General features: G+C 43.8%; 1 protein-coding gene across 1 annotated transcript; it reads right to left on the bottom strand.

The window, feature by feature from the left end:
* Positions 1-529: 529 nt before the first annotated feature.
* LOC145617413 (large ribosomal subunit protein uL13w) lies at positions 530-3,496 on the bottom strand. Its single transcript, XM_081672116.1, has 5 exons — positions 3,362-3,496; positions 2,993-3,260; positions 2,035-2,151; positions 1,842-1,929; positions 530-874 (listed from the first exon to the last, which is right to left on the bottom strand). Exons 1-5 carry the CDS (start codon positions 3,363-3,365, stop codon positions 731-733), a joined length of 621 nt encoding a protein of 206 aa, XP_081528242.1. The 5' UTR covers positions 3,366-3,496; the 3' UTR covers positions 530-730.
* Between the last annotated feature and the right edge of the window lie 10,909 nt (positions 3,497-14,405).

Genomic DNA, 14,405 nt, shown 5'->3' with positions numbered 1-14,405 from the left:
AGAACCATTTAGTACATAAAAGTGGTTAGTTGAGTTCGATAGGCAAAGAATCAAGAACTTCACCCACCCTCTTTGCCCTCTTCATATGCACGTGCGAGTAACCCGCTTGCCTGGGAGGTAAGCAGAAGGGGTTGTACAGTAGTGGCTGTTTAGGGGGAGGCTATGGTAATGCAGGAAGCCATAGCAATGGTGTTTGCAAATGCTGTATGGAGCTGACGGAAATGTGGAGTGCACCTTTAGTTTACAAGTTAAATTAGTTAAATACGAGTAACCAATTAGACAATCCTCAATGCCACACAAGTATTACAGCTCTACAGCGTTATAGTCAGATCCATACCAAAGCAGAGTCCAACGTAATCAAAATCCAACATCCATATTACCTACCCTTTGCTCGTCGTTTGAACTTGAGTTTAGCAGTCTAACACAAATGTCAAACAGTAAAAGCCAAGGTATAAGTTTAGGTCTTGACAAACTCTGAGCCCAAGACAAGCTAGATTAGGATTTACTCATGTAGCACAGAGTCTATATATGCTCAAAAAGGGTTATGCAACACTGCAGATGACCTACATTCATAATATTAGATGCACAACAAAATTCAAAATTAGTGCCAAAGCAAACGATAACTACGATGATGGATGTATGACACAAATGATTTAAGACTAAAAGGCAGTACATAAAACAACTCAATTTGTCTAGCTTTAACAAAACCGAAAGCAATCAGCTTCTATCCTCAATACTTGACTGGGGCAAGAATTTCTAGTTGGGAACCAAGCTTCTCCTCAGCTGCCTTCTCAGCCTTCACCCTCAGTTTGTTGAGCTGCTTCTTCCTTTCGTAAACAACCTTGGATCTCTCCTTTCTCTTCTCCTCAAGCTCCTGCAAGTCAAGACAATGGTCAGCAAAAAATAAAAACTAGAATTCCAACAAACTTCTGCTGGGATGCTAAAAAATACTAATACAGCAAGTTAAAGACAGATTTAGCTCATTGGTTCCAGACTTCAAGAGAAGATGAGATCATAAATCACAACTGAGTTTCCATTATAGCAAACAAATTTTCAACTTCATACAAACAAGTTCATAATTTAGAGAATATGTATATTGAAATACCCCATTAATAGCATCAGTATAATACTTTGTTCAACTACAGCATGTCCCAAAGGAAGTAAAAAAAATTAGCACAGTATAATACTTTGTTCAACTACAGCAATACGCCAAAGGAAATAAAAACACGCCGTATGAAATAATAATAAATTTTCCATTTAAAGAAAACTTATCACCGGAGAGTCTGAGACCATACACTTACGCAAATGCAAAAAAAGTCAGACAATACAATATTAAGCATAAGCCACGATTTATTATGATTATAACAAAATATGATCAAACAACACAGAAGAGACCAATGTATTTAAATATTTTAAACCAGAACACATACATGCAGGGGTCTCTCAAAAAAAAAAAAAGAAAAAAATGCAGGGAAAACTTAAATTTTCATATAATAAGACTATTAAGAAACTAATGAATGTAGGCCACCGTAGAAACTAATGAAAGTATCTGCATCAACCATGTATAATGAAGCATCACATTTGTAAATGATAAATAACATAGCATAAGATAATACAGTTTGAATGAGGTTCAACAAGTACACAAGTAAAGACATACAACGACGAAGAAAACCAATGAAAAATATAACCATACCCTGATGGTGTTCAACAAGTACATAAGTAAAGACATACAGCAACGAAGGAAACCAATGAAAAAAATAACCATACCCTGATGGTGTTCAACAAGTACATAAGTTAAGACATACAGCAACGAAGGAAACCAATGAAAAAAATAACCATACCCTGATGGTGTCGTAGTGGTTCCAGCCGACTTCCTTTGATAGACGGCCAAGCAAGCAGTATTTGTGACCCTTTTGAAGCCTCAACACCCTGAATTAACCCAACAAGTGACACTGTCAATACTTGGAGCCAAAATAGACACAGCAAAATCAAATGAGAAACTGTAATCAACAATATTAGAATGATCCAACTCACTTGAGAGCGTCAGGAACAACCACCCTCTTGATTTTGTCATAAGGTGGGGGAACTCCCTCGTACACCTTCAACCTTGCCAATGCAGCAGCTCCCCTCTTTGTCTTGTGAGGAATCATACTACACAGCCAATTTCACAATCAATAACATTTACCGCAAACGATAATCACTAAACAAAACATCAAACTCTAATCACAAGGATACCAGAACCCCTAGAACCATAAGAGTGTATTAATCTACAAGAAAATCCAACAAAATTTCATCTCACAATTCAATATTTTTCTTCTACTGTATTTTTCAAGTTATAAAAGCTTAATAAAGTGGCACAACAACAAATGAAGCAATTTGTGAGAGGAGATAAACATGAATGTTAATCTTGGAGAATAAGATAGGCAAACTTTAATCTACAACAATCAGAATTCTAGCCCTATTTCATTCAACAAAATGCGTCATCTTTAAATCAAAATAAACACTAGGATTTAGTCATTGAATCAAAAACATGCAGAAATAAGTACTCTATCCTCTAAATATCACACTTAGCTAAATAAATTCATCCCATTTTCAAGCATGAATAAATTAAGTGAAAAATCGCAAAAATTTCATTAACAGGCAAAAATAAGTACTCTATCCTCTAAATATCACACTTAGCTAAATCAATTCATCCCATTTTCAAGCATAAATAAATTAAGTGAAAAATCGTAAAAATTTCATAAACAGGCAGAAATAAGTACTCCATACTCTAAATATCACACTTAAGTTATAAATATAAAATCACAATCAAATTTTCAATCATAAAATAAATTAAGCGAAAAAATCTCAAATTTACATCAAAATACTACATTTCTGATACATAGAATCTATCCCATAATATCATGCATTAATCAAACACATAAAACCCCAAATAAAATAGGTCGAAAAACCAAAAACCCAGAATCCAAAAGAAGAGAAAAGCAAGCAATACCCTCGAACAGTACGCCAGAAGATCTTCGAAGGAGCACGGAAGTGAATAGGACCATGAGAGGGCTTAGTGTTCATCCTCTTACGAAGAAAACGAAGGTACTTCATCTTCTGCCTCACTAGACCACCAGAGAGTGCGATCTCTTCGCAACGAACCACAACCACGCGTTGTCCGGTGAGAAGCTCCTTTGCAACAATGGAGGCTAGACGCCCCAACATGTGGTGTCGAGCATCGACCACCACTCTCTTCGCCATTACTCCTGAACCTGAAACTGCAAATCAAAATTCACAATTATGATATTGAAGAAGATGAAAGATGATCAAATTAACAGAAAAATGTTGCGATAAATCAAAAAGAAGGAGAGAGAGTTACCCATGGCTGCGAAATGGGGAATTAGGGTTTCGTCTGAAAAAGAAATACAGTAGGAGTTTTGATGTTAGGGTTTGTAGGCTTTGTTGTTATACTTTGGGTTTCATCACAAATGCGCCGTAGTTTATAATAGGCCTGTATTTGGGCCTTTGGAAAAATGCGATTTGGATAATCACTATTAATACCTGACCCGATCCATGAAATTGACTGGTTTGACGATATGATTTAGCGGATTTTGACCCATTCGATAACTTAACCGACCCGATTAGATTGATCCCGTGTATCATGTATGAACCGTACCCGATATCAAATCAATCCAAAAATGACTCAGACTCGAGACTGAAACAATTCAAATGAATCCTACTCTGTAACACATTTGTGATTTTATCCGACTCGTTTACAACATGTGAAACATTTTATTGAATGAAGTACGTAGCTGTTGACAATTTGAACCTATTTCACCCAACTCAATTTAACCCATGACTTGTTTTATTTGATTTGTTTATTCAGGACCATTTAATTCAATTCGTTTATAATACGTGACCTGCTTTACCTAAATTGTATCTTGTTTTTATCCTAAAATTGTAAGACAAATATCCCTAAGTGGGAAGTTAAAATGAAATTTATGGGATAATAATATTTAAACAACACATGTTTACAATCATTATCTGTCTTTTGTTTGTTATTGATTTATTTTATCAAATGTTGATAGAAGATTTTTTGAATTGCTATGTATTTATGTGTGTAACAACTAACAAGAGATGTGGGAGTGGGTGTAAGGCCCTGTTTGATTCACCTTAATTTTGCTGAACTGAAATTATTTTTACTGAACTGAACTTATTTTTACTGAACTGAACTTAATTTTACTGAACTGAAATTATTTTTACAGAAATTAAATTATTTTTACTGATTTTCTATTATAATTCTTCTTTAAGAAAACTGAATTTTACTGAACTTAAATTATTTTTACTGAACTGAAATTTATTTTACTGAACTGAACTTATTTTTACTGAACTGAAATTATTTTTACTTAATATTATTTTTGTAAGGTGAAAAGAACAGGGCCTAAGTCGTGTGAGCCATTGTTGTCAATAATATTTCAAGTGTTATTTTTCTCTATTATTTATATGAGTACGTTTCAAAAAAAATACAAGTTAATATTCTATATTAACAAAGCTTATAAATATAAGGGTATTTTTGTCATTATTGGTTGTAAACTAGAGGTATCAGTGTTGTTTTGGGTGTTTTTGTCCCTCGGGAGAGTTACAGCTCGAAGACTGGTCCGATGCGGCCTGTACTTGCAAGACAAACGGAGACACCAGTTGGTAGGTGCTCCGCCTCCGACGATCAAGTTAGTAACTTAAAAGGAGAGAAAAAGGTGCGGAAATTTAGGTGGAGATCTGCTAGGATTTCTAGCTCAGTTGTCTCTATCAAAGGGATAGTTTGCAATAAATGGAAAAATGTGCCCTCCAAAAGAGGGGAATCTCCCTATTTATAGGGTCCTTGGGAATTGTGCCCCTGATTAGGTCACAGAACCCTAATCAGTGGTGGGCTGCGCCGCATTGCGGCTTTCTCGGGATTTGGGCCTGAAGGCCGTCATTTCCCCCAAATATCTGGGATGACACGTGTCAAGCAGGGATAGGTCCACTTTGAACCATCCTTGGGCTGACACGTGTCGCCCTCTGGTTGGTCCACATGGCGGGGTAAAATTACCCTAAACATTTGCCCCTCACAGATGTGACGTGGCACGCCACGTGGCATCTGTGACACGCGTCACTCTCTGAGTGGTGGTAATTTTACCGCCAAAATTTACTGTTCACCATCTGAGTAAATTACAGGAATACCCCTTCATTTACCCTCTTTATATAGCCGTTTACCCTCATATTTTTGTACGTTTCACAAAAATTTCCAGAGAAAACTTAGAGAGAATCTTGAAAGAGAGAGCAGAAGTCATCCGTCTGAGTCAAGCGCAAGTTTAAGAAAACTCAGCCTCCTCAACACAGGCGGACCCGTCTACCTTCAGATCTCAAATCTAAAGGTACCGTCTCTGACTCTCTCAGCTCTTTTTCATTTTACCGCTTGTACATATTTCTTGCAATAAATGGATTCATCACCAACACACACGGCACAACCTAGGGTAGAATCCAGCCGTTCACCAGGGACGGCTGAGTCTAGGACTGGTAGTGCCGTCTCAGGGTGTTGGGACCACCCTCATGCTTGGATTCCGACCATTTGCGCGTTTGTGCAGGACACAATCACTCAGTCAATGCAGACGACACAAGACCCTGATTATAGAAGTGAAGGCTCAGGCGGCCAAACGCCTGAGGGAGAGACGTCTGGCTCTGAACACCAGACGGCTCCGGAGAGATCCCCTCCACGTGGCCCCCCAACTCCTCCAGACTCGTTTTTGGATGAGTGCGACCAAGGCGGTGAGGAGGCCGCCTCAGCTTCTGTCTCCCAATCTGGGGAAGAGACGGGGAGCGGACTTGCCGTCTCCTCTTCAGAGAGCAGTGACGATCTTCCTCCGCTTGAGGATAGTGAGGAAGAAGAGAGGAAGAAGTGGAAGGAGAAGGACGATCCCTACAAGATCCACATCTCCCTCAAAGATAGAGACCTTATGGAGAGAGGTCTTGAAAACTTCTTGAAAATGCACCCAATGGGAGACGGGTGGAAAATAAGGGTGCCTCCTCCAGACGGCACCATTTCCTGAGAAGACGATGAACGAAACGCCAACGGCTATTTCGGCTGTTATGAGGCGACGTTCAAGGCTGGACTTCGCTTCCCCCTTCACGAGGCGGTGAAGACAATTTTGAGAGGCTACGGCCTCGGAGTCTGGCAGCTTACCCCCAATTCTTGGACAAATAGTCTGGGGTATGTTGCCGCCTGTGAATTCCAAGGAATTCACCCCGACTGGGAAGCTTTTGCTAAGATGCATTATCTTAGCCGCAACCCATGCGGCTACAGAGCGTGGTATACTCTAACCACGTTCCCTCAATACATGATGACCTTGGATAAGGTCTCAAAATTCGATGGCTGGAAGCACAGGTTCTACCTGCTGACGGCTCCAACCAGGCGGGAGAACTTCAAGCTCCGCCAGTACAATAAGAAGCCTGACCTTCTGGGTCGGAAATGCTGTCTTCCCCGGATCCCGGATGAGGACTTTGATAAAATAATTGAGGCTGACTTCTTCGGCCTCACAGACGCCACATTGTCAACCGGGGAGACAATAAAAGTCCCCAAGAACTGGATCCCTAAGAGCGCCTGGCTTAAGGATGAATGCTTCCTAGCCGCCTGCGGGCTAGGGCACATGTTCACCAGACGTATGCGCCTGAATACATTTCCGTCTGTAGTACTTTTGTGTCGGAATCGTTTTTGATGATGTACTAATCGATTCCCCTTTTTGTTTTTGCAGAATAAACTCTGAACATGTTGCCAGACGAGAAGACCCCCAGACGGTCCTCAGCACAGATCCGCCGAGACTTGGCGAAGGCCTAGGCGCGAGAGCTCAGGGCCAAGGTAAACATCTGACTATTTTCATGAGTTTACTTTCAAAGTTTACTTTCTTCGACTGCTAACATTAACTTGCTTATTTTCTCAGGGAGGAAAGGTGGATAAGACGTTTGAGAAAACCCTCAAACGGGCTAGGGAGGAGACCACCGCCTCTAACCCCAGCAAATCCTCCAAGAAGGCTGCCTCCACCGCAACTCCCAACGTCCCAAGCGGGAGACAGATGCGGATGGGGGGAAGGAATGAGAGAGTGAGCGGCTCTGTTGGCCTTGACTTGGCCAACCCCCTATCTGCAACCGGGGGGTTCACCGCGCCTGCCAGCGGCTCTCGTCTGGCCGGCTCTGTAGGTAAGAACCCTTTTGAATCCCCACCTGAGCTGGGATGGCCGTTGCGAGTGAAATCACACTCCCAGCAGACGTCATCCTCAGACTGTTGAAACCAGATAGGCGCTGCTTTAGTATCTCAATCTAACGCTAATTATGGTGCAGATCAATCTCCCCGTTGGCCAGACGTCCAAAAGCATGCCAAGGCCATGCTGGAGGCTGTCAGCAAACGGGATAAGGATGCTATCCCGGGGATTGAGACGTTCAATCTTGAACGTATTCTGACCCTCCTGGCTGAGGTAAGACACTTGAACAATTTTCAATAACTTTCTCCAAGTTTTTTCTCCGTCTGCACTACTAACCTTGTTTGCTTTTGCAGGCTCTTCTGCGGGTAGATGGGCTCAAGCGTCCTTACACCCGCAAACGGGACGAGGTAAGACGGTCCAAGCAGGCCGCCATAGACGCCGATAATGTTGCTTTGTACTCGTGTATAGTTAACGATCTTGAAACTAAAGCAACCCAAATGACACAGGCGGCTAAGATTCAAGAGCTGGAGGCGGATCTGCAGGCGGCCAAGAAGAGGGCTGAGGATGCCGAGGCGGCTCAGAAACAGACGGAGGTGGACCTCCCCAAGCTCAGGGAGGACCTCAAGAAGGCCCAGGAAGACCTTGAAAAGCTTCAAGGAGCCTCTTCATAGAATGCTGATCTGAAGAGCAAGGTTGCCAAGTTGGAAAAAGAGGCGGCCAAAGCTCAGGATAACTTCCGAGCGACTATCCAGGCGGATCAAAACCGGCTGGTTGCTGAGATGGCCGCCGAAAACGAGGCTATGATGAGGATCGCCTGGTCTGCCTTGTATCCCGACAAGGACTATGGCGTCTGGGCTCTGGCTCACAAGTATGCTGATGAGGTGATCTACCTGAGAGAAGGGTGAGCTAGAGCCTGAGTCCTTCCTCGCCTGGGAAGAAACTGAGCACCCTGAGCCTGAGCCTGAAGCTCCCGGGAAGGAAGAAGGGGAAAAGGGCCCGGAGGGACCGCCTGAGGGGCAGTGAATTCAGCGGCTGTGTGCCAACTCTTTTTTTATTTTTTTTTATCTGCGGCAGTATGCCATTAGTTGCTTTTTCTGCCTGTGTGCCGAGTATATTTGTATCTTTACCGGCTGAGGAGCCGTGTTTAACAACAATTTCTCTTTTCCCGGACGGAGTCCGGATAACATTTGCCCCACCACAGCCGTTTGGTTGGGTGGGATTTTAATGAATGTATCGACTGAGTCAGTTTTGATCATTTTGCGCTTGTGTTTGCACTTTTCAATTTTTTGCATTTTCAATTTTTAAAATTTTTGCCTAACTTATCAAAAGCATGCGGCGAATTTTGCCTAACTTGTCAAAAGTATGCAGCTGTCCTTGCCCCTGGACGGCTGTGTGGTTGGTTTCAAATGGAGTTGGTTGATTGACTTGGGAACGTCTGATGCTGCAAAGAGCATGATACGTTTGTAAGTCAATCAATCACAGTAGTGATTGCCCCAAACCAAGTACACAGCCGTACATTAACAGGCGTTTCAGTCTCTAGCTAGACGGTGTTGTCCGTCTAAGTAGAGTTCATATAACCATTGCACAACTCTTTTGCCCCAAACGAGGATGTGTACAATTTAAAAACGAAAAAACGCTAAGTAAGAACTGCAGTCGGTCGCCGACTGACGTCCTTGGACATCCGGGTTCCGAAACTTGGTCGTTCCTTAGACTGTTCAGGTCAGACGGCTATGGATGGCTGATTCAGCCGCCCAATTGTGGCCGCCTGCATTGGTACGTAGAGTAAACAGGTTGGCTTCTCTCTGCGACGATTGCACCCGGAGGGGTGTCGCCGGACGCCTTTGTCCATGTTGGGACAGGCGAATTTATGGGAAAAGCAGCCATCCGGCCATTGGCCTCTGGTATTGTTTGAGACCGGCTGTATAGCCACTAAGCGGTTTTGTGCTTAGCTTAATTATCTGGCCATTGGCCTCTCGTCAATCAGACGTCAATTCAATTTCCAAGTGACAAACTCAGAAGAATAAACAAGTGACCCGTCTGAGATTCAGACGGGGCATAAGACAAACAAAACAAAAGTGAAAACAAAAAGCAATTTCTCATTAATTTACTTCTTGTTTACAAAAATTACAAATCTCAGAAGTAGTACTTTTTCAAATTATCTACATTCCAAGTTCTAGGCAGGCGCCTGCCGTCTGGAGTTTCCAGGCAGTAGGTGTCGTCTCTTACTTCTTCATAAATCCGGTAGGGGCCTTCCCAATTAGGAGTTAGCTTTCCAAGCTCATTGGCCCTACCGGTTGCCTCCATTTTCCGTAACACTAGGTCGTCCACTTTCAAAGGACGCCTGTGTACTCTCTTGTTGTAGGCTCTTTTCATTCTCAGACGGTAAATCTCATGACGCAAGGAGGCATTGCCCCTGCGTTCTGGGAGTGAGTCCAATGCCAGGCGCATTGCCTCCCAATTTGCCTCTTCATCATAAAGCATGACCCTGAGAGTCGGCTCATAGTGTTCAATGGGCAAGACAACTTCAGCACCGTAAACCATGAGAAATGGGGTTTCACCGGTTGCCCCCTTTGCTGTTGTCCGGATGGCCCATAGGACATGGATTAATTCCTCTGCCCATAAGCCACCGGCTCTTTCAATTTTCTTCTTAATGCCGTCTGAGATCAGTTTGTTGAAGGCTTCAACTTGGCCGTTTGCTTGGGGACGGCCGACTGATGCAAAACAACTTGAGATCCCTTGATCTCCCAACCAAGTTTTTAGCTGAGGCGTCTCAAACTGAGGACCATTATCAAACACCATGGACATAGGGACCCCATACCGGGTGATAACATTCTTACAGATGAAAGAAATGACGTCTGATGTCTTGATATTCTTTACCGCCTCAGCCTCTACCCACTTGGTAAAGTAATCCACAGCCACCAAGATGTAGCGCTTTCCGCCTGGTGTAGGCGTGTAAGGACCTAAAATTTCTGGCACTTGTCAGATTTCCTCACCAATTCCTTGGCGTCTGCCTCTAGAGTGGGCCAAAAGTAATGTCGTCTGGCTCTGACGGCTAGGGATCTGCCGCCTATATGGGAGGCGCAGAATCCCGAGTGCAAGTCTTCAAGAACTTCCTTCCCCTTTTCTGGGGTTACACACTTCAAAAGAGGCTTAAGAAACCCCGCCTTGAAGAGCTCTCCATTTCTCAACTCGAAGCTTGCGGCTCGCTTTTTCAGAACGGCTGCCTCCTGTGGCGAATCGGGAAGTGTACCGTCTGAGAGATATGCCCGGATGCCATCCATCCAGGTAGAGCTTCGGTCTAGGACTCCAATGGGATCTTCATAGATGCTTCTTTTTTCAAGTACTTCCCAAAAGACTGACCGAGGCGTATCATGGCAAGCGGAAGATGCAAGCTTTGACAGTGCATCCGCCTGGTTGTTATCAGACCTGGGTACTTGCAAATGAAACTCCTCAAGTGACCCAGCCTCCTCTTTGACCGCCTGAAGATACTTGATCATAGCCGGGTGAGTTGTCTCAAATTTTCCCTCATATTGGCTAACGACCAACTGTGAATCAGAGTAGGCGTCAATTTTTGTTGCCCCTACCGCCTTACACATGCGGATTCCGGCTAGCAGGGCTTCATATTCCGCCTCATTGTTTGAGGCCTGAAATTTGAACAGTAGTGCATACTCATATCTGTCCCCCTCAGGAGACTCATAAATTACGCCTGCACCACAGCCGTTCTTTGTAGAGCTCCCGTCTACATACACTTTCCAAACCTGATCAAGATTATCCGGAGCCACCGGACGGGTCATTTCCACAATGAAGTCGGCAAACGCCTGACCTTTCACTGCCTTTTTTGGTTCGTAAGTGATTTCAAGACTTTGCATTTCAATATCCCATTTTAACATTCTTCCGGATGACTCCAAGGTAGACATTGGCCGCTTGAGTGGCTGGTCGATGTAAATCACCACCAGATGAGCCAGAAAGTAAGGCTTCAATTTTTTGAATGTCATGTACAAAGCAAGGCCAAAATTTTCAACCATGGGGTACCGGAGTTCAGCATTTTTAAGGACGTGGCTAATGAAGTAAACCGGGAGCTGAACACCGTCTCGCTCAGCAAGGAGAACGGCACTGAGAGCATGATCTGAGACGGCCAAATACATGTACAACGTCTCCCTATGCAGAGGACTGACCAGCCTAGGCAGAGAATGCAAGTGCTCTTTTAGCTTCTGGAATGCCGTCTCAGCATCGTCTCCCCATTCAAACCTGGTCTTCTTCCTGATTGCATGGAAGAAGTAAAGGCACTTGTCACCTGACCGGCTGAGGAAACGTCCCAAGGCGGCCAGGCAACCAGTTAGTCTCTGAACTTCCTTGACAGAACGGGGTGACTTCATGTCAATTACCGTCTGTATCTTTTCGGGGTTAGCCTCTATCCCCCTTTGATCAATCAGGGATCCGAGAAACTTCCCAGACTCAACACCAAAGACGCATTTCTTGGGGTTTAACATGACCTTATGCCGCCTGAGGGTGGTGAATGTTTCTCGGAGATCAGCAAGATGATCCGTCTGTTGCTTGGATTTGACTATCATGTCATCGATGTACGCCTCCACATTCCTCCCAATTTCATTAATGAAGACCGTATTAATCATTCGTTGGAAGGTGGAAGGTGGAAGGCGCATTCTTCAAGCCAAACGGCATCACAGTATAACAGAATAACCCCAAAACAGTGACGAAGGCCGTCTTCTCTTGATCTTTCTTCCAGAGGGGTATCTGATGGAAGCCGGAGTAGGCATCCATAAAGCTCATCAAGGCGTGACCGGCTGTAGAGTCGACCAGACTGTCGATCTTTGGAAGCGGGTAACTGTCCTTTGGACACGCCTTGTTGAGCTCTGTGTAGTCAACACACATGCGCCAGGTCCCATTCGGTTTCTTGACAAGGACCACATTGGCCACCCAGTCGGGGAAATTACAAGGCCGAATGAACCTGGCGTCTAGCAGCTTTTTGACTTCGGCAGCTGCCGCCTGACTTCTTTCCTCGCCATGGTTTCTTTTCTTTTGCCGGATGGGCTTCTTTTTGGGATCCACGGCGAGTTTGTGGACAGCGAGATCCGGGCTGACGCATGGCATCTCTTCCACTTCAAAGGCAAAGATGTCTTTGAATTCTTTCAGCAGAAGGTGCAAGCTTGCACCCAGAGTAGCATAAGCAACCGTCCCAACCTTCACAGTACGCTCTGGACGGCTGTCATCCAGAACGAGATCAATATTTTCACCAGCCGGTTGGGGACGGAGCTCGTCTGACCGTTCCCCGGTCAGTGATTGCTATTTTTTCTCTTTCTTCACCTCCACCAGCAGAGGCGCTTTTCTTTTCTTACCAACGGCTGGTGGGGCAGGGTTGGCATCCTTGACATCGTCAAGGTCTATTGGTTCCTTCTCTTGGCCGTATGAGGCCACAGTGTCTTTAACGGCTGAGAGGTAGCACTCCCGAGCCGTCTTCTGATCCCCGTTCAGGGAACCAACAGAGCTATCATCCCGCTCATACTTGATGAGCATGAGAGATGGGATGATCACCGCCTTGGCTTCGTTGAGGGTTGGCCTACCAAGGATGATATTGTAGGCGGTCAACTCCTCCACGACCAAGAATCTGACGACAATATGTTGTCCCTGGCCTTTTTCTCCCAGCCGGATGGGCAAGTCAATTCTACCGGCTGGGTAGACCATCCCACCCCCAAAACCAACCAAGGGGTGGGTGACCGGATGCATGCTGCTGACATTGTATTTCAGCTTCTGCAGGCACCGGAGGCTGATAATGTCCGACGAGCTGCCGGTGTTGATATGTCTATTTTATATAGTATTTTACCCCTGTCCCTTGGTCATAATTAGTAGTGTTTTTGGCTCTTTGGAGCCACTTTTATTACTAATATGTGTTTTCTAGTATTTTCGTAGTTTTGGTTAAGTTTTGTAGGGAATTGTACCTTTGGAGCATTTTCCCGGGATTTTATGGAGCAACTACGAGCATTGGAGGAGCACGACCATCTTTCGTAGCCCAAGATCGGTTAGAGTATTCCAGCCGGTGAATAAGGGCTCGACTTGTGTGAAGACGATGCATTTGGACCGAATGATTTAAGCCCCAAAGAGGATATTTGGTTTGGGCTAAGTTACGAGCCCAAACGAGGAGTCCAAGCGGCCCAAAGGTGTCCGCCCGATGGTCCGCCCTATCAAAAAGGCGCGCCCGATCGGGCAAAGAAGACTTATATCGCAGCAGCCCTTCGCCCGATCAGTGCACCTGACTCAAATTTAGACTTTTTCCCACTAACACTTTGTTTCATTCTTGCCCAATTTTGTTCTAAAGAGATGCATTGCAATCCTCGACGCTTTGGTGACATTGATGTGGTGATGATGATGAGTAGTCACCTTGACTACTAGCTTCCCTTTAAGACAATGAGGACATTGTCTAATTTAGCTTGGGGGGAGGTTCTCGTGTACGCATGGTATATCTTTCACCCTCTCTCTTTTTATTTATTTTTTTTGCTTTTGACGTGCTTAGTATAGATTTTATTGTTTTCTTAAGTTAGTTTTGTTCCAATGAATTATGAATCATGCTTCCCTGTGCCCCTTGATGAAAATTTTTCGAATTTGTTTTGATTCTTGGTATTTGATGATTAATATTGTGGATTAGTTGATCATGATTTGAAGTTTAATTGCTTGGATTACTAAACATGCGTCAATTTTGTCCAACTACTTGTGAATATAGTGCTTGACTAGTTGATTTGGTTAGGAATGTGTGTTTAGTTCCTGGTATGTCAATGAATTTGAGTATTGGTTTGCAACTATGAGTAGTGTTTCATAACTCACTATTATGCACATGTGGAGGACGAAGGCATTTGTTCTTTAGGTGGCCTTCAGATTTATTTAGATACATTTGTTCCCTTCTTGCTACCCATGTTGTTGCCTTGACTTTTTTATTGTTTATAACCACATTACAAGCCATATTTGCCCCATTGGTTACTAGTCCCAAGCTTGGCTTAGGGGAGCTATTAGTGAGTGAGGTGAGGGAGTTTGTAGTGTGCACTTTATTTGCACAATTTGGGTGGGTTTGAGAAGTTATTTGTTCTTGATCATATTTTTGTTTTAATGAGTTTTATTGTGTATATATTTGAAAAAATAAAAGTGTGATAGGAAAAAAAGAAAAAAAAAGAAGTTCAAGAAAAA

The sequence above is a fragment of the Chenopodium album genome, chromosome 26, assembly GCF_948465745.1.
Source record: "Chenopodium album chromosome 26, dcCheAlbu1.1, whole genome shotgun sequence".
NCBI lineage: Eukaryota > Viridiplantae > Streptophyta > Magnoliopsida > Caryophyllales > Amaranthaceae > Chenopodium > Chenopodium album.
This window is presented reverse-complemented; position numbering and strand designations above follow the sequence as displayed.